General features: G+C 37.6%; 1 protein-coding gene across 1 annotated transcript in view; it reads left to right on the top strand.

Annotated features, from left to right (window-relative positions):
- The first annotated feature begins 3967 nt into the window (after nucleotides 1-3967).
- The window catches only part of ARHGAP5 (Rho GTPase activating protein 5), a 77444-nt gene continuing 59998 nt past the window's right edge, over nucleotides 3968-21413 (top strand). Inside the window, 4 exon segments of the mRNA XM_037733491.1 lie at nucleotides 3968-4142; nucleotides 17088-20079; nucleotides 20082-20197; nucleotides 20199-20975. Of these exon segments, the coding sequence (XP_037589419.1) occupies nucleotides 17256-20079; nucleotides 20082-20197; nucleotides 20199-20975 (3717 nt within the window). The 5' untranslated portion in view covers nucleotides 3968-4142; nucleotides 17088-17255.

Genomic DNA, 21413 nt, shown 5'->3' with positions numbered 1-21413 from the left:
CTGACATTTTGAAGCTAGACTCTGATACCACTTTGGGATTTCGGTCTGAAAATACAGTTTTAGAAAATCAACAGAACTAGGCTCTGTGGAACAAAATGCCAAGAAGTTCCATGCACTACTTTCCTCCTGTTCCAGTCCCATGCTCACAATTACCTTAACTCTTGTCAAAATATTTTCTACAGTAACAGCCAAGACATAATTAGCACCTTTTCTTCATGTTGAAAATATCATTGGTAGCCATAAAACAAATTTGGGGAAAGCTCTTAAACACCTTAACCCAGCAAGTGGCTACTGGTGATTGATACACCATTATTTGCCTACCTGAATGATTAACATTCCATCTTATCCTGCCTTCTTCCAAGTAGCCCAGTTGTATGAGATAGAAAAAGAGAAGTCTAGGCAGGCGATGGGGATAATGTAAAGAGTGGAAACACAGTTGGAAATTAAACAGTTATCTTACGAGTGTTTTGGTTATTTAGTTATTTACATCATTATTCTCCATCCTCTTTGTGTATTTTGTCTGTAATCAAGGTGATATTCTGAGATAATTTGTTCTCCAAAAGCCTGTCTTGTATTAGATAGGCAAAAGTATTGGAAATTCTGTCATGAGTGGAAAGACCCTTTATTTGGTTTTTCATGTGTTCTTGATTGAGACTGCAGAAGCCAAAGTTGTTATGATTGAAGATTTCCAGCAGGGGGTGTATCCGCCTCTATAGGGTAAGTTCTTTTGAAGCTACATCATATGAAACATTTGAATATTGCAGTATTACCGCTAATGGTAGAAGCTGGAATTATGATAACATTTTTATGACTGTCATGTCTTTTGATTGCAAAAGACCATGCATATTAATACTTTATTAGGATGTGATGAAGAACTAGAGATTTATGAAGAAAATTTAAATTAAAAACCCAAAATGCCTGACAATTCTTATTCTAATTTTTTCAAAGTAAACGAAGAACAAAGCTTCCAGTGATTTTAATTACCCAAAACAGCAGTACACATGCTTAACTTTTTTATTCTAGATACGAAAAGTAGTTTATTTGAGAGGGCTTGGTAATATTCCATTTCTCTCCCATATTTGTGTGTGTGTGTCTGTTTGTGTAAATAATAAGTTCCCTATTTTCTTAAAAATTCTCCTTTTGAGTAGGGAAGGTGAGTGTTTTAAAGCTTTTTCTCTGAAGTCATGGCTCCTGATCAATTTTTATAGATGTCATCTTAAATCTTTTCTCCATCTGCTCTTTAAAACCTTTTATAGATATATACACATTATTAGCCACAGAATTGTGGCCTCAAATTCCCATGTCAGATTCTTATTGATACAGAAAACTTTGTTTTTTGAGAAGAGTAAATTACATACAATAACTTATTTGTACTGGTAAGCACCTTTAGACTATTAGTATTAATAAGAAACGAAGTCCTAAATTTCCAAGCTCCCTAAATCGAGATAAAGAACTAAAAATAATGTCGACTGTAATGGAAATCATGACTTTTTTTTTTTTAACCATCTTCTGGTGTCTTCATTATAAGAAAATGAGATTTCAAGTCTTCCTTGCCTCCAGTATTATGTCCTATAACTGAATATTACACCTTTTTAATGTTTTCTTTAAAAGCCCTGATATATTTGGCTTTAGTTTACGTTGCTACATGTTCATGGTTATTAAAATTTCTGATTATTTGGGACATAATTTTTAAGGTATCTTTAAGGTATACACTCTATAGTACTTAACATTTTATGCAGGTTATGACTTTGAACTGGCTCATGTATTCTTAAGTGCTTTTAGTACAAAGATAAAAACATGCGTTGGAATGCATTAACTTTCCAACCTATATAAGTGGTGTAGATACCTATGACATTAGTACCATATTTTGATGGTCGGACCACCCATCAAATTCCCTTCTCTACTTTTTTACTTCTTTTTCTCCCTTCTGTTTACTTTCATTGTTAAGTTTCCTTTCGCATCCTTCTTTCCTACCTTCTACAGACCTTACTTAACCTACTCTTAACCTACTTGGTAGGCAGCATTCAGATGCAAGCAAGTGACTTGAGTAAGGGATTATAGTCATGGCTTTTAGAAATTAGGGAGCAAGAGACATAGAAAAATTAGAAATGTCTCTTTTGCCTTTATCAAGTTTACCTTTGAGAAATATGAAGAGGGGCAGGAGGATGGAAAAATGAACAGAACTTCTGCTGGAATATTGTGACAGATTTACTGACAAATATTTTCTAACAGATTTTTACCAACAGGCAGTTTCTGTTTTCTTCACTGACAGACCGTAAATGTACTTCTGGTTGGCAGCAGCTGCATCATTATAACACCAAAAAGCAACCTTGGCTAACTTCAGTACCTTATGTGACATAAAGAATAACTTGAATTTAAAATACTTTTTATATGTTAACTTTACTGACAATAAACTATTCTCAATGCAGGAAATAAATCTTTCCCCAAAGAGGAATTCCCCCCTCAATTACTTTCTGTTAGACCTAACAAATTGGAATAGATGTGGTTTTGCTCATTCTTTTATCTGCTGGCAACTATCTTTAGTCTCCTGTGTAATGCAGATTCCGATGACCTCGAGAAAGTCACAGGATCTGTTTCTTCAATGGTAAAAGCAAAGGCAGCGGTTTCCACCGTCCTTTCTCACTGCACCATTCAGCGTCAGTGCCATCATAAGAAACACACCAAAAGCCCAGTGTGCCGGACCCCCAAATTTATGAAATTTCTAGAAGTCTCAAAACAGTAAATATGTTTAAGACAGTATAATAAAAACTAGGTGGCCGACAGTTCCTAAAGTTGGGCTCTTTTGGGCCACCCTGAAACCCGCCCCAAGTCTTGGCTTCTGGCTCCACGTCTTGGCTTCTCAGTCCACTTCCATAGAACCTACTGAATCAGGGGCCTGCATCCCCGTGCCGTGCCGACAGAGAAATGGACTCCTCGCTCCCGTGGAGTTTCGTCTTCTGGGTGAGTGACACCAGGTCCTGGGCGGGTGATGTCTGTAGTTGGTGAGCGGTCCTCAGCCAGAAAACTGGCTGCACACAGGCGCAGACACGCGAACATGTCCTGCGAACGAGCTTGGGCGCACGTTTTCTTCCTTTGCATTCTCTAATGCTCAGAGACCACAAGGGGATTTATCGAGAAGCATTCGGTGCCCCTGCCCAGTTTGGAACGGCGAGAACAATATTGGGTTCCTTTGCAGTACAGTGGCTTGCTCTGAATTACCACCAGAAACCGGAACAGAAGGAAAGGGAGAAAGCAGGCGAGAGTCAGGGACGACGGCGCTCCGGGAAGCACGGCAGCAGCTTTCAAAGCTGGGAGGATGGCACTGAGGAGGAGCGGAATACGGAGAAAGGGAAGCTGAGGAAAAATACGCCAATGGGTAAAAGGGAAAAGGTGAGAAGGAATGGAGTAGGAGAGGGAACCAATGGGTGGGAGAGGCGGAGGAAGAAGGGGGAGGGGCAGAAGCCAATGGGGGAGCGGAGGGGAGGGGAGGAGGGAGCGGGGACGCGAGCGAGGACGCGGCCTCGCGCGCTCGCTCCCCTCCCTCCGGCGGGATCGCTTGCGCCTTCCCAGGCTCCCAGGAGACGAGGGCAGGGGCGGGGCCGTGCCGGGCGCGCGGCGCGGGAGGCGTCGCGAGGTGAGGGGGCGGGGGCGGAGGATTGTGGGGCGGGCAACGCGGGTGCGCGCGCGCGCGTCCCGTCCAGGCTGCGCCGCCGCTCCGCCCCCGGTCGGGTGTGTGGCTGCGCGCGCCGGGAGAGATGCTGAGGTAAAGTTCGGGAGAGAGGGAGAGAAATCCGTCAGCGCGAGGGAGCCCGAGTGGCCGCCATTACTGAGCCCGGCGCGGCGGCGGGCGCTGGGGAAGGGGGGAGGGACGGGGCCGCCGCTGGTGGCAGGGAGGGAGGGAGGGTGGGTGAGCAGGCTGCTGGAGCCGTGGGGCTCAGGGTTTCGGGGCGTGTGTGTCAGTGAGGGCGGGGGGAGGTGGCTGAAGGGACGCGCCGCTCGGTGAGCGCGCCGGGGAAGAGAGGCGAGCCGAGAGTGGAGGAGGAGGTGGCGGCGGCGGGAGCGCTCCCCAGGAATGTCCCTGCCGCCGCCACCGCCGGGGCAGCTGCCGTTGAGGAGGAGACGGAGGAGACCGACGTTGTTAGGTAGGACCTTGCGGCCCCCGCTCCTCCGAGCCTGCCCTCCCCCTCCCGGACGGGGACCCTCCCGCCTCTAGCTGCCCAGCTCGGTCGCCGCCGCCGGTTGTAACCAGTTGAAGGGGCTGGGGCCCCGCGGCCGCCGAGGGGAGCCTGGCGCCGCGCTCGGTTTTCGCAGGCCGGGCGGGCAGCAGCTGCCGCGTTAGGGATACGGTCGGCGTGAAGGGCAGAGAGGCCGGTGGAGGGGGTGCTTTCTCCACAGGTGACGGGGCCGGGGTCGGCAAAGGCCTGGTGCTGGCCTCGGATGGCCGGCCCCGCCAGGCGTCCGCTCTCGCTCGCCGCCCTCACTTGCCCAGGTCTCGAGTGGTCCGTGGAGAAGGGAGGTGGCGGTGTCAGTTGGCCGGGTTGCTGCTGTTAACGAGTTCCACCTGGAAGGGGGGATAAGGGGCGGGTGCAGATTCGCGGAAACACAGTCTTGGTTGCAAACTTAAACGCCTTGTAGGGGGATCGGCCCTTTCACTTTCCCTCGTCTCCCCGACTCCTCCCTGGGTTCTCTTTACCAATTTTCCATCTGTTCTTGAAGCTTGGAGTAAAATGTGAGAAGTTGGGCTGCGCAACCAGAGCCCAGAGTCCTATGGGTTAACTGCATCTGGGTTGAGGCTTTGATACTGAGTTTTCGCTAGAATAACGTCCAGATTCTTCCTCTCTTTCCACTAAAGAAAAGTATCGGGGTGGGGGTGGGGAGCCGCGCGGGAGCGCGCGCGCACTTATCCACACAGAAATACTCCCTCTCCCTCCCTCTACAGCGTTATTAGAAATGCAAGTGAGCTGGAGCCTCGGGGTGTAGCTGAGGCTGAAAGGTGTACGGAAGTAAGGGCAAACTGTTATTAGGACGTTTAGTAAAATCCCGAGAAAGTTGTAGAGTAGACGCTTATACTTCTACCATGTGATAGAAATTCGGCTTTGGCCATTGCTTAATAAATGGGAATAAATATTTTGAGACAGAACAAAATAGACATATAGATGGGTTTGTGCTCACAATTTTAAGTTTAAATTCTCATCGATCATTTGCTTTTTCCTTTGTGATGGGCGGAAACGGAATTTTTTTTTTAATGTTCAAGTGTGAAACAGTAAAATGCTACTCTGTAGTTAGTAGTATTGTATTTGCTTATGTTGCCTTCTACAGGTGTGTGGGGGCTAGGGTGGGGGGGCAGGGGAGGGCGGGTTTGTCAGTTCCACTTAAACCCAGAACCAATACTCAGAACAGAATGTTAGGTGGTGGTTATCCGCATGAAGGATCTCGTTCACTTCATGGGAGATTGCTCTACATTTCCATTTAAAATGGTTCTCCTAACAAAAATTTTATCTAGATGCAATGATTAGACATTTGGAATAATATTTGGTTTAAAAATATGTTAATGAAACGTTTTGCTGTCAATTACAGTTTATTTGTACTGTAATACGATAAAACGGTATTCTTATTCAGTGTTTGTAGATAAACATGCTTACCGTGTAGGTACCCTACTAGATAGTTTCCTGAGTAAGATTTTGCTTTCATTTTAAATTCCTTTCCCATTTTTTCCTTTCATCTAACCTTTGTATAATTGACCTCCATTACTTTTATCTATAGTACAAAAAGAATGGTAAGTGCGGGTCACCAAAAACTTTCGAAGGCACTGGAGCAGGTTTATGACTAAACACACTGGAGTGAAAGGCTGCGCATACCTATGCTTTTAACTTTCGAGAGATAGCACTATTGATCTAATTGACTTAAAACAGAACCAGACCATTCAGATGATTAAATAACTATTGATTTGGTTGTCTTGTTTAGGGTACATTTTTAAACTCAGATCAGCATGTCTTATTTTGTCATTCTTTGTACATTAATTATTAAGAGCACTGGGGAGTGAGGTGGGTTACACTTTGATGTAAGAATTGTGGCAGAATTCTGTTATCTTTATCAGTTTTGTAGTGTCCCTCATTTAAACAACTTTATCCATTTTTAAAATGTGTTGCCAAATTACCTTAATCCTGTCACCTGATACTTATCCTAAATGTTTTGAAAATTGTCTCCCCTTCTTATTTGTGTTTGAAAAGCATGTTAGTACAGTCATTTTTTGGGAGACTGTAGTTAAGATTATTTAAGGAATTAATATTGAAGTTAAGATTATTTAAGGAATTAATAATGTATTTGCATTCCTTTTTTGGATTTGAAGTTGTGATACAGCTTATAATAAGTTTTCTAACTCCTTTTAATTGAAAAAGTTATGTCTTGTAAAGACTTTACTAAACTTTTCCAACATTAGCAGGATGTAAGATGAGTGTTGCCCTTTAGTGGTCATTTCTTAAATATGAAATGGCATAATTAGAGATTTTCTTGGTAGCTACAGAATAAGTTTTGTCACAACTGTAGTTTCCATAGATACTATTTTAAGAACTATGTCTTTGGGTATGGTCCACAGTTTTTTCTTTGCCTTCCAGAAGGTACGCAGTAATATTGTTGACTGAAGAAGCATTGTACAGTGTTCTAACGATGTGTTCCTAAAATATATTTGTAATATATATTTCAAGTATACCAAAGGAATTTAATTTCTAAAAGAACTGTGAAGAAACATCAATAAAGTGATTCATCATTCAGTAATTTGAGTAATCAAGCTCTTAAGTGCAGGCTTTTGTCCATCATTTTGTTGAAGTAGGAAAAACTGTCTTAGAAATTAAGAGAGATAGTTCTATGCTAAAAATTTTAAGTATGAATTTTAATTGGTTTTCAAACTTTGCTCCTTGGATTCCTATTTTTTTTTTTTCCTAGATGCCTTGAGACTTGCCACCCTCCCAAACCAGGACAGCTTCTATTTTTATGTACTACATGTATTGTATTTAAGTATAAGAATTCTAAAAATAATTAATGGGTGCTAGGCTTAATACCTGGGTGACAACAAACCTCCATGATAGGAGTTTACCTTTATAACAAACCTGCGCATGGACCCCTGAACTTAAAAAAGAATTCCTCTTTTAAAAAAAGTTCATCTGCATTAAAATTTTTTTAAGTCTCTGATTTGTTATTCATTAGTTAAGATTACCTTTATTTAGCACTTACTATGTGCCTAGCCCTGGAAACACCAAGATAAATTAGAGATAGATATAATAGCTCAAGCTGTATAAAGCAGTAAATAGTTAAAAGTACTAAGAGGTGCAGAAAAAGAATACCTGTTTTTCTCAGGACCTCTGGGAATCTTTCACAGAAGAAACATTTTAATTTGACTTTTAACTACAAGTAGGAGTTTAGATGTAAGAGAGACCGAAAAAGATAATCTTTTTTTTTTTCACTGTGTTTTGGAAGCTGTCTACAATACTTTAGCTTTGCAGTGAAATGAAACGGATTGTTAAAGTTTAGTCATATATGTATGTTTTACTTCTTAGAATTACTACTTGGGAAAAAGAGCATAACTTTGTAATTTCATGGTTAAAATATGACTATTATGTCACTTACTGAGAGTCTCAAGCTTTTCGTCATAAAGAGTTAATGGTAAAAATGGATATTCATTTTTCTAATGTTAGATTAGATTTAGCCTGTTATCTCTGACCAATATTTTATTGAGCAGATAGGCACTGTGAGTGATACAAAAAGTGTAAATTATTGCCCCCTTAAAAGATCTTACAACTTGTGGAGAGACTGCAAGCATGACACTTTAAGAATCTGAGCTATATACACTGATTTAAAAGTTAGTATAAAGGAATTTAGCTAAAGGAAGCATTACTTGGAAGTAGCATACAATTGGGATAGTGAAGGAAACAAAGACATTTAGGTAAGTTAATGACAGTGTGGATTAAAAGCACAGGTAAGTAGAGGACAGATTAACAGGCGGGGAGAAAATATAAAAATGTAAGAGCATCAGTTTTGTACCTTATGAGCCAGAGTGAAAGATTTGGGGAAGGTGTTAATGCAAGAGTGATAGAAGGGATGATGTGAAAATAAACGTAATATTGGCATAACTTTGTCTAGTTACTGTATTTGGCATGTCAAACGGCCTTGGAAAAACTCTTACCTTCGCTTCTGATACGGGATGATTTGTTCATTTTCTTCTTGTTGATCATGTTCTTTTACTCATTCAGAATTGTATGATTCTTTTTATATTTACCTTTTCAGAGCCACAGTGATACGTCTTTTTTTAGATAACTAGTAAAAAAATTAACATTACTATAATCTAGAGCGGCGATCCCCAACCTATTCGGTACCAGGGGCTGGTTTTGTGGAAGGCAGTTTTTTCATGGAAGTGGGGGCGTGGTTTTGGGATGAAACTGTTACACTTCAGATCATCAGGCATTAATTAGTTAGGTTCTCAAAGGGAGCAAACAACCTACAGTTCTGGCTCCTCTGAGAATCTATTGCTGCTGTGGAGGCAGAGCTCAGGCCCTAATGCTCCCTTTCCAGCCCACCTCTCACCTCCTGCTGTATGGTCTGGTTCCTAACATGCCACAGATGGGTACTAGTCTGGGGTTGGGGACCCCTGATCCAGAGAATTTAAGATCTGGATTTCTACCTTTCTGTATTAACCAAGTATCTAATTCTTTTCTTTAGAAAATAAAAGTATTTACCAAATGGTCTCATAGGTAATTTTCTGAAGTTTGTGATGCTGAAATTTATGTTAGTAATCCTGACCTTGCGTTGTTTCATTACCGAAGTTTCATTTGTCTTTGGAAATAACACCTGTAACACCTGAAAGTCAGATGAACCACCATCTGTTGCTAAAACTGATTTGTTTTTCATTAAGAAACACTGGCTTAATGTGTTGTCTTTTATTTCTTATGTCTAGTAGCCAGTTTCCAAGCTTTCTTTGTCTTTGATTCCTCTTTTATTTTTATTTCTTTATTTTTTTGAGATGGCATCTTGCTCTGTCACACAGGCTGGAGTGCAGTGGCATGATCTTGGCTCACTGCAACCTCCGCCTTCTGGGTTCAAGCGATTCTTCTCCCTCAGCCTCCTGAGTAGTTGGGATTACAGGTGCGTGCCATCATGCCCAGCTAATATTTGTATTTTTAGTAGAGCTGGCGTTTCACCATGTTGGCAGGGCTGGTCTCAAACTTGTTACCTCAAGTGATCTGCCTGCCTCAGCCTCCCGAAGTGCTGGGATTACAGCCATAAGCCACTGCGCCCTACTGGATTGTTCTTTTAAATTCTGTGATAGTTCAGGTGCTTTTAGCCTGCAGTATTTGTCTGTCTCTTGGGCTTTGTGCCCAATCTTGTATTCCTCTTCTAGACTAATCTGTAGTGGCTTCTCTATTGCTTATGATAAAGTCTAACTCTTATTTTCCCTTTAGACTTACAGTCATAGCTTATATGTTCAAAACAGTATTTGTTTCCAACGTGGCTGCTATACTCAACCATTCTACCCTAATCCTATACCTGGAGAGACTTCTTTACAATCCAAATCTGGTCTGTTTTTTAAGGTCCACTCAGATCCTCCCTCTTTATTGAAACCACTTATCTGTTTCAGGGGTCTGCAAACTATGGCATCTGGGCCAAATCTTGCCTGCTGTCTATTTTTGTAAAATAACTTTCTGCATTTTGAAATGGTTGGAGGTAGGAAATGAAAAGAATAATACTTTGTGATATGTGAAAATTATATGAAATTCAGATTTTCTTAAAGTTTTACTGTAACATAATCATGATCATTTAAGCATAGTCTGTGACTGCTTTTGCAGTATGACAGCAGAGTTGAGTAGTGTGACAGATACTGTGCAGCATGCAAAGCCTAAAATATTTACTGCCTGGTCCTTTACAGAAAAGGCTTTCCAAATTCTGATTTATTTCAACTTGTACTTTCATGTCTTTGAATTGCTCTCGCATTTATCAGTACCATGGTATAGCCCTGTTGCATTTATCAGTACCATGGTATAGCACATTGCCTTTATCTCCTCAGTTATAGTACTATAAAGTTTCTTAAGAATATAGTGTGAAAAGTGCTTTTCAGCCTTTTGTTGAATCTTAATCTGTGCTTTCTTTAAAGCTTATACCTCTTGCTGAGATTCTTTCTTAATCAGGTGCTCTCATTATTTTAAAAATTGTTAAGCCTTACCTAAAGTTGTTTGTGTAATGAAAATGATGGTTCCTCTACTATATGGCATTATAATATTGAATATCAAATTATGCCCTTCACAGTTTTCCAAGTTGTAGAGAAAAGGACTCAGGCACTGGGAGGGAGGTGAACTACCAAGTCATACTTTTGGTTAGTAGACTTCCCTATGTGTATTTTTAGACCTTCAAAATCTCTGACAAAGTTAAACTGATAGTAGCTAAGCACAGCAAATAAATAGTTATGGGTTGTTTACCTACGTTGATGAACATGACCTTTGGTCCTTCTATTCTCCATACAGAAATGAAAGAATTTAGAATGACTTGCACACCAAGGCCTCAGGGACATAACGTGTTATCAGAGATGGGTGTAGATTAAATAATAGGGTAGGCAGTTCATGTGTTTGGGAGTAGTTTTGGTCATTGGTTTTTCATGTACTTTCAGCAGTGAAATTTTTTTTGAAACAAATTGAAATACCAGAAGATAAAAATGGGTAAAAGCAGAATTACATTTGCTGCGTGGATTTGCGGAGTCCCAGAGTACTGCCTACTTGGCAGTACTTCAGTCAAACCTTTAGGTGTACTGTTTATATACCCATCATGTGTGTTAATGATCACATTATAATCTTCGGGAAAAAACTGGACTTTTTGTTAGTCTGTTTTGCTGTACTAGACGTAATGGGCCCAAAGAAATATGTAATTTTTGTTAATTGTGTTTACAAGTGTGACTTCAGGATTACCTAGTGGTTTAGAAGCTGAATATTCTGAGTCTGGAGATTGATTCATTTATTCATCAAATATTTACTGAGCACTCACTGTGTGTCAGGCACTGTTGCTCGAGGTACGATTCCCAAACAAAATCCCAATGCTTCTAGGTTATTTAGTCACTAAAGTGTTCAATAGGTTCTCTCTTCATGTGCCTGATTGTAGTCTTGTCTCAAGGCTAATTCATAGGAATAATTACTTTTTAGGGCTCATTTCAGTATAAAGATTGTGTGCTTTGTGGTATAAACTTTGGTTCAAAGATGAAGTATTATTTTGAGTTCAGGACTTTGACACCACAACATAGTGAGACTCTCATCTCTACAAAAAAATTTAAAAACTAGCTATGTGTGGTGGTGCACATCTGTAGTCCCAGCTGCTTAGAAGGCTGAGGAAGGAGGATCATTTGAGCCCAGGTGTTTGAGGCTGCATTAAGCTGTGATCCCACCACTACACTCCAAACTGGGAAACAGAATGAGACCCTGTTTTTTAAAAAAGAGAAAAGATTATGGAATATGAGTTAGTCTCCTATAGGTATTATATTGTTGAATTACTTAGCTATCTTATGTGTGTCAAAATGACTTTCTGATTTCTTCTTACTTTTTATAGCATTGATAAATTTACCAGAATTAGCAACATTAAGAAAAGGTAGGCTGGGAGGTGGCTCATGCCTGTAATTCCCATATCTTCAGAGGCTGATGGAAAAGGATTGCTTGAGCCTAGGAGTTTGAGACCAGCCTGGGGAACATAAGGTGACCCCTCTCTACAAAATAATTTAAAAAATACTAGTGGGCGTGATGTTGCATGCCTGTAGTCTTAACTAATCAGGAGACTGAGATGAGAGGATCACCTGAGCCCGGGAGTTCAAGGCTGCAGTGAGCTATGATCTTACCACTTCACTCCAGCCTAGATGAGAGATTAAGAGACCTATCTCAAAAACAAAAAACAGAAAAGTAATGCGTTAGCATTATACTCTATTCATCTCTTATTTATTTTTTGTTTTCTGTTGTTGTTGAACAAATTATTCATTGTTTAGTGTGCAGTTGATTTTTTTATTCTTAAACTGATTTAGACAAGTTTGCCTAAGACTGTAGAATATATGATAATCTTTGGGCTTTGTTCTTGTTTCTTTTGAATACTTGTTTACATAAGGGATATTTATTTGATTTAAAGAAGATAGAGCATGTAATTACAAAGTTCCTTCTGTGTAATTAGGTCTTAGAAATGTAATTTCTTATAACAAATTTTGTGATTTTACAAAAGTCTTTTGAACAGCCAAGAATTTTGAATTAACTATATTTGGGGTTGTACTCAATTTCACTTTTGAAAAAATATTTTTTAAGATGTCATAAATAAAAATTAGAGTGTTATGCTGGCTAAATACATTATTATAGATTATGGTTAGCTTTCATTCTGATTATTTCATTTTTGACTAAATATTTGAATTTAAATTAGGATTCATGCATTAATTAGTAGCTGTTATGTAGGAGGCACTATTGTAGGCTTTGATGTACTGGTGAAATAAAGATTTGTGCCTTGTGGCTCTTTTATTAATAGCGGGATACAGAGACGGATAGAGTTAATAACATAAATAAGATGTATAGTAAGTTAGGAGAGTAAAGAGTTAGCAATGGGGTCTCTGGGGATATTGTGAAAAGTTAAGTGCAAAGGCAAGAACATGTCTTAGCATGTTTTCCCCAGTGTGATTGAAGCAGAATGAGAAGGGGAGAGAATAGTATAAGGGTAGGCCAGAGAGGTGAGAGAGGGTTGGAGAAGATGGTGTAGTAGTAGGCCATTGAAAGGACTTGCCTTGTACTTTTAGCAGTATTCTAGAGTTTTAAACAAAAAAATGGGAAGCTTTGATTTATGTTTTAAAAGGAATACTCTGGCTGCTCTGATATGAATAGACTGGGAAAAGGGAGCAGGAGTGAAGCATAGGAGTTAGTTTAGAAGACTTTGGCACAATCTTGGGACAGAGATATTGATGAGTGAGAGCAGTAAAAGTAGAAAAAAACTGAAAAGTTATGGATATATTTTCAAGATAGGACCATTAGGAATTTCCTGGCATGGTGTAATAATTTAAAAGCCTAAAATATTTTTAAATATATACCTTTTATTAATGAATGCATCAGTTTTATGAAAAGGTACAAGTTTTAGTTTGTTCTGATTTACTGATAATGTATATTTTTTAGATTCCTTGTAGAACTTTTTTTTTCTTGATTTGCAAAGGATGCAGTGTTTGAATGGTCTAGTAAAATATCTTAGAAAACTTAGTTGTGAAGATAGTTTCATTTTGACACAATTTTAATTTCTGTAAGGATACTTAACTATGTCATTGAAATATTAGTGTATAAGATAATCTTAAAGGCAGAGTGAGAGACTGCATTGCAGACTTAAAAGCAGCAGTATTGCTTAACAAGGTAAAGATTAGGCATGAAGAGATTCTTTTTTTTCTAACCTTATAATTTCTAGTAGGTTATTGCTGCTTTTGGTTTCTTCATCAGTAAAAATAAACATGGTGCTAGATATTATAAGAACAAGTTACGTAAAAGTAAGCTTAGGTCAAAAATAGAAAAGATGTGCATGATTGACATAGATATTAAGCCTATTTGAAAGGAATTTTTAAATTAAACAGCCTTCTTATAATTGAACACATTGGCCATTAGTTTATTAGTGAGAACTTTAAAAAAAAAGATTTTTTTTTTGGTTGTTCTTAGCACTGAAAAAAAATCCCTTGGTTAATAGAGGACAGTTTTGATCTGGATGTTAGGGGCCAATGGATAATTAATGTATATATAAACTATACTGGTGTTTGAAATGAAATTCCCTTAAAACCACAGCCAACTTCATATGAAATCTTTTGTCCCCTGAGGTGGTAATACCATAGTCATCCAAACAAATAGCCAAATCGTTTTGAGGGCAAGGTGACAACAATTTTTCCCCCCTATTCTGGGCTTTCTCAAGCTTTTTTTTTAATTTGAAACTCTCCTTCCCCCCGCCCCCTGTCCCCCATCCTCCAAACCAAAGCCCCCTGAGTTAAGTAAACCTATAAATCAGATAAGGAAGGCACTCCTCTGGTGAGAGTTGGAAGGACTCTTTCAATACCCTTCCCACCTCTAGGTGGAAGAATTTTTCTGTCACAGTTTGAAAATCACTATATGGTGACTCATGACATAAGCTCTGGAGTTGATTTCAAAATACCAGCAGGTAGTCTGCCTAACAGCCTTGTTAGAAGGATAAAAATGTTCCTCCCTGTATCTAATGGGCATTTTACTGTTAATTGTTGTGGAAACCATAGAAGTCATGTGAAACTACCTTATTTTTAATTTGAACTTTAGCATTTAAGATTCAAACTGCCACTGTCAAATAGGATGTGTTGAAGCCTTAGTATTTTAACCTCATTCCAGTTTTATTTCGCTCAAATAAAAATCCTTACAGTTTTCAGTGATCTAATGGCACTGAAAAGGTGATGACTTAATGCCTCCACTCTTCATTTAAGACCGTTTTCTTTCTGAAACTTTAAAAATATATTTTATGGTAGAGTATTTTCATTTCTACTCTACCTTTTTATCTTATATAGAGCACATCTCAGTATTTTGGGGTTTATGCTATTGAAGAACAGAAGTGAGTCTTAATGAATAATAGTATTCAGAACTACATTATGTGTGTAAGCATATATAAGAAATTAATAAAGATGTGGTTGTTAGGGTAAGGATTAGGTTTGTAATTGAAAATTTTGTACAGTTCTCAAGTCCTCGCTATATCGTATTGTTACTCTTCTGTTAACCAGTCTGTATTTCTTAACTGGAAAACAAGGGACAGTTTTACTTTTACACACCTTTGAATTACTCTTAGTTTTCAGAATAGATGTTTGTTTAATAAAGAGTTATATTTCATTATGTAACTGAAGTGTTTTCACTGTACTGTAAAAATTTCCCACGGTAATCACCAGATAAATGTTCTTTCAATGTACCTTTTAAAATATATCATCTGCAGATTTTGCTTTAATAAAAAAGACTAGATCTTGTATTCTCTTGTGTTTTCAATGTTTTCCTTAATTGTTAGCTATGGAATCATTGTGCTATTTTCATGTACTAAGTTTCCTTCCACTCTGTATATAACTTTGTTGTCCAGTTAATATGCTGTGTTTTCTTCTCTGTAAATATCTATAAATAAAGTGTTCACTTGATCTTTTACACAGTTTAGGCAAAGAATGTTAAATTTGATGCTGTGTACAAATTTTCAATTTGGCCAGATTAAGATTTGTAAAAATTTTACTTAATAAAAAAGTTAATAGGATTGGATATGACTGCCCTACTTTCCTTTACTGCACATATACACTGCTGCCACGTAAATGTTAAGTCACAAGTCTCATCACATTATTTTTCGTAAATCTTCAACAGCTTTCCATGGTTCCAAGAATCAAATAAAGAACTGGAGCTAATATTTGTTAAGCCCTTCACTAGGCACTTCACGTTTTAAAAAATGATTTATAGATAAAGCCCTGTTTTATAGATGAGGGAACTATGTCTTAAGAGGTTTAGGGCTTAGCTAGTAAATGATAGGAATCGGATTTTGAAATTAGTTCTATTTACACATGGTTTCTACATCCTTGTATTGCTGCTTCAATATAGTAATATTTATCGCAAAAGTGAACCTAATATATGTTTTGTTTAACTGTCATATGGCTATTAAAGTTAATATTTATTTGAGGTTGACGGAATAAACTAAAATATGAGAATAAATCTGAAATTTTATTTTAAAAAATTATGTATTATAATTTTACTGGAAATATTAGTCAAGATTTTAAATTAAGAACAGCCTGTCTTCACCATTAGTATAGCATATTTGATGTAGTTGAAACAGATATTTGCTTGAAACAGGTCAGTGGACCAGCAGCTATCTGTGGGAGAGGGGAGGAAGTGGTCTTTTCTTACTTATCTTAGATTTTTTTGTTCCTTAATCTGGATTGAAGATACTTTTCATATGTACTAACGTACATTTCTAGAGATTTGTTTCCCATATTATGATTTGGAGGTGGTAGAAATGATGTAATGCTTTTAATTTGGCCTCAAAAGAATGTGAAGAATCTCTAAAAACTTTTTTAAATGACTTACTTATTGCTTACATGAAAATAATCAAAATTACATTTTATGCAATTCTTAAAAGTTATTTTGTGTTGATGGTGTATCAAATAATTCTAAAATATTGCCTCAGCTAAATCATTTTAAAATTATTTAGCTTGGTGCTACTCAAAATGTGGTTCTTGTGCCCTTTGTAACTATTTTGAGAGGAAATATATCCAGAAATTAAGAGCATTCAGGAACAGTTTGCCAATTTTATGTTTCTTGAATCTAATAAAAAATTAAGTCTTGGATGTAAAAATAAATTTCATTATATTTTGCAGTTGGTCTTATAGGTTTGAAATAAAATTTTGTCCTTAGAGAGTTTAAGAGGCAGTGATCTATGTAAATGCTGTCATTAGTCATATTAACTATTCACTTATTTCTGTTTTCTCTGTTTAAGTATTTAAATGTTTTTGTTTTGAGGCGTAACATTTGATAGATTTTAAAAACAAGACTGGTGAAAGTTATTGAAAATATTTTTTATATTGTAAAATCTTGTCAAATTCTAACGAAATTCTGTTTTAAGGAATACATTTTGAGGAACCCTCAAATAGAAATAGCAGGTAATAGAAAAAGCAGATTGTTTTGTATTTTTAAGTTGTGAAAGAGTTGCAAGGCAACTAGTACATTTTAGTTACCACCAGCATAACCTCCAGTGACAGAAGACAGGGAAATTAAGGAAGTAGAAAGGACTAGCTGTTTGTTCAAACTCGTAGGAAGGGGTAATTGGAAGCAAAATGCGCATTTGGTTTAATAGAGGTTTATTTTAAGGTTTGTGAGTTATTACATTAGATTTTGTGTTTTTTAGGTTTGTCTTACATTTTGAGGTCATCTTGTATTTGTAACAGTAAATCATAAACTGTTCATATAGTTATATCTTAAAATATACGTATCATTATTAACTTTCATGGTGCTTTGTTGTAAACATCTTTATTTGTAATTCAGTGTGTGTAATTTGCGATTAAGATTTGTTCTTTTTTCCCCTCTTTCTAGGAAGATGATCCCTATGATCTTGAAGATGTTTCTGCACAGAAATGAGGGAAATACAAAGAACCAAATACAGTTCTGAAATTTGGGATCTGTATTTTGAGATGATTTTGTTTTCAGAATGAGAAGCATATCTAGTTACCTTTATGAATGTAGAGACATGAGAAGAGAGTTATGATGGCAAAAAACAAAGAGCCTCGTCCCCCATCCTACACTATCAGTGTAGTTGGACTCTCTGGGACTGAAAAAGACAAAGGTAACTGTGGTGTTGGAAAGTCTTGTTTGTGCAATAGATTTGTACGCTCAAAAGCAGATTAGTATTATCCAGAGCATACTTCTGTGCTTAACACCATTGACTTTGGAGGACGAGTAGTAAACAATGATCACTTTTTGTACTGGGGTGACATAACACAAAATGGTGAAGATGGAGTAGAATGCAAAATTCATGTCATTGAACAAACAGAGTTCATTGATGACCAGACTTTCTTGCCTCATCGGAGTAAGAATTTGCAACCATATATAAAACGTGCAGCTGCATCTAAATTGCAGTCAGCAGAAAAACTAATGTACATTTGCACTGATCACTTAGGTTTACAACAAGGCTTTGAACAGAAGCAGATGTCTGAAGGGAAGCTCAATGTAGATGGATTTTTATTATGCATTGATGTAAGTCAAGGATGCAATAGGAAGTTTGATGATCAACTTAAATTTGTGAATAACCTTTTTGTCCAGTTATCAAAATCAAAAAAACCTGTAATAATAGCGGCAACTAAATGTGATGAATGTGTGGATCATTATCTTAGAGAAGTTCAGGCATTTGCTTCAAACAAAAAGAATCTTCTTGTAGTAGAAACATCAGCACGATTTAATGTCAACATTGAAACATGTTTCACTGCACTGGTACAAATGTTGGATAAAACTCGTAGCAAGCCTAAAATTATTCCCTATTTGGATGCTTATAAAACACAGAGACAACTTGTTGTCACAGCAACAGATAAGTTTGAAAAACTTGTACAGACTGTGAGAGATTATCATGCAACTTGGAAAACTGTTAGTAATAAATTAAAAAATCATCCTGATTATGAAGAATACATCAACTTAGAGGGAACAAGAAAGGCCAGAAATACATTCTCTAAACATATAGAACAACTTAAACAGGAACACATGAGAAAATGGAGAGAAGAGTGTATAAATACTTTACCAAGAGCTTTTAACACTCTTTTGCCAAATCTAGAAGAGATTGAACATTTGAATTGGTCAGAAGCTTTGAAGTTAATGGAAAAGACAGCAGATTTCCAGTTATGTTTTGTGGTGCTAGAAAAAACACCTTGGGATGAAACCGACCATATAGACAAAATTAATGATAGGCGGATTCCATTTGACCTCCTGAGCACTTTAGAAGCTGAAAAAGTCTATCAGAACCATGTACAACATCTAATATCTGAGAAGAGGAGGGTAGAAATGAAGGAAAAATTCAAGAAGACTTTGGAAAAAATTCAGTTCATTTCACCTGGGCAGCCGTGGAAGGAAGTTATGTGCTTTGTTATGGAGGATGAAGCCTTCAAATATATCACTGAAGCTGATAGCAAAGAGGTATATAGTAGGCATCAGCGAGAAATAGTTGAAAAAGCCAAAGAAGAGTTTCAAGAAATGCTTTTTGAGCATGCCAAACTTTTTTATGATTTAGATCTTAATGCAACACCTAGTTCAGATAAAATGAGTGAAATACATACAGTTCTGAGTGAAGAACCTAGATATAAAGCTTTACAGAAACTTGCACCTGATAGAGAGTCTCTTCTTCTTAAGCATATAGGATTTGTTTATCATCCCACTAAAGAAACATGTCTTAGTGGCCAAAATTGTACCGACATTAAAGTGGAGCAGTTACTTGCTAGTAGTCTTTTACAGTTGGATCGTGGCCGCTTAAGATTATATCATGATAGTACCAGTATAGATAAAGTTAACCTTTTCATTTTAGGGAAGGATGGCCTTGCCCAAGAACTAGCAAATGAGATAAGGACACAATCCACTGATGACGAGTATGCCTTAGATGGAAAAATTTATGAACTTGATCTTCGGCCGGTTGATGCCAAATCGCCTTACTTTTTGAGTCAATTATGGACTGCCGCCTTTAAACTACATGGGTGCTTTTGTGTATTTAATTCCATTGAGTCATTGAGTTTTATTGGGGAATTTATTGGGAAAATAAGAACTGAAGCTTCTCAGATCAGAAAAGATAAATACATGGCTAATCTTCCATTTACATTAATTCTGGCTAATCAGAGAGATTCCATTAGTAAGAATCTACCAATTCTCAGGCACCAAGGGCAGCAGTTGGCAAACAAGTTACAATGTCCCTTTGTAGATGTACCTACTGGTACATATCCTCGTAAATTTAATGAAACTCAAATAAAGCAAGCTCTAAGAGGAGTACTGGAATCAGTTAAACACAATCTGGATGTGGTGAGCCCAGTTCCTGCCAATAAGGACATATCAGAAGCTGACTTGAGAATTGTCATGTGTGCCATGTGTGGAGATCCATTTAGTGTGGATCTTATTCTTTCACCCTTCCTTGATTCTCATTCTTGCAGTGCTGCTCAAGCTGGGCAGAATAATTCCCTAATGCTTGATAAAATCATTGGTGAAAAAAGGAGACGAATACAGATCACAATATTGTCATACCACTCTTCAATTGGAGTAAGAAAAGATGAACTAGTTCATGGGTATATATTAGTTTACTCTGCAAAACGGAAAGCATCAATGGGAATGCTTCGAGCATTTCCATCGGAAGTTCAAGACACCATTCCTGTACAGCTGGTGGCAGTTACTGACAGCCAAGCAGATTTTTTTGAAAATGAGGCTATCAAAGAGTTAATGACCGAAGGAGAACACATTGCCACTCAGATCACTGCTAAATTTACAGCATTGTATTCTTTATCTCAGTATCATAGGCAAACTGAGGTCTTTACTCTGTTTTTTAGTGATGTTCTAGAGAAAAAAAAGTGATAGAAAATTCTTACTTGTCTGATAATACAAGGGATTCAACCCATCAAAGTGAAGATGTTTTTCTACCATCTCCCAGAGATTGTTTTCCCTATAACAACTACCCTGATTCATTCAGATGATGACACAGAAGCACCGCCTCCTTATAGTCCAATTGGGGATGATGTACAGTTGCTTCCAATGTCTAGTGACTGTTCCAGATATAAATTAGATTTGGAAGGAAATGAATATCCTATTTATAGTACCCCAAACTGTCATGACCATGAATGCAACCATAAAGTGCCTCCACCTATTAAACCTAAACCAGTTGTACCTAAGACAAATGTGAAAAAACTGGATCCAAACCTTTTAAAAACAATTGAAGCTGGTATTGGTAAAAACCCAAGAAAGCAGACTTCCCGGGTGCCTTTGGCACATCCTGAAGATATAGATCCTTCAGATAACTATGCGGAACCCATTGATACAATTTTCAAACAGAAGGGCTATTCTGATGAGATTTATGTTGTCCCAGATGATAGTCAAAATCGTATTAAAATTCGAAACTCATTTGTAAATAACACTCAAGGAGATGAAGAAAATGGATTTTCTGATAGAACCTCAAAAAGTCATGGGGAACGGAGGCCTTCAAAATACAAATATAAATCTAAAACCTTGTTTAGTAAAGCCAAGTCATACTATAGAAGAACACATTCAGATGCAAGTGATGATGAAGCTTTTACCACTTCTAAAACAAAAAGAAAAGGAAGACATCGTGGAAGTGAAGAAGATCCACTTCTTTCTCCTGTTGAAACTTGGAAAGGTGGCATTGATAATCCTGCAATCACTTCTGACCAGGAGTTAGATGATAAGAAGATAAAGAAGAAAACCCACAAAGTGAAAGAAGATAAAAAGGTAAGGGTAATTTATGGTCAGTGATGTTTATAAAAATGCTTATTGTTTTTTAAAATGTTGACATCGGTGTTAGAATTTAGTGTCATTTGTTCCATACATATAATTTGTAGCCCTTTTTAATTTTCTGAATATTTTGTGGGGATAAGTTATTTTTGTGCTTTGTTGGGGTAGAGTTTGATTTCATATTCTTCAGCATAAAAAGTCTGGGTGAATGTTTTTTCTTTTTGCAGAGACCCAGATATGAAGTGATTTGGTTCTTAATTTTTCCATTTGTAATCATCTTATTTTTCTGTTTTTCTCTTCTGACCTATCAGTTTTGCAGTGTTAATTTGATATACCTGTCTCACTCAAGGATAATAATATGATAAAATTATGACAGTTTATAGTCTTGGATATTTATTAACTTTTCCAGGCAGCTTCTTTGTGGATAGTGGTTTA

The sequence above is a fragment of the Cebus imitator genome, unplaced genomic scaffold (genome assembly GCF_001604975.1).
Source record: "Cebus imitator isolate Cc_AM_T3 unplaced genomic scaffold, Cebus_imitator-1.0 Scaffold532, whole genome shotgun sequence".
Lineage (NCBI taxonomy): Eukaryota > Metazoa > Chordata > Mammalia > Primates > Cebidae > Cebus > Cebus imitator.
This window is presented reverse-complemented; position numbering and strand designations above follow the sequence as displayed.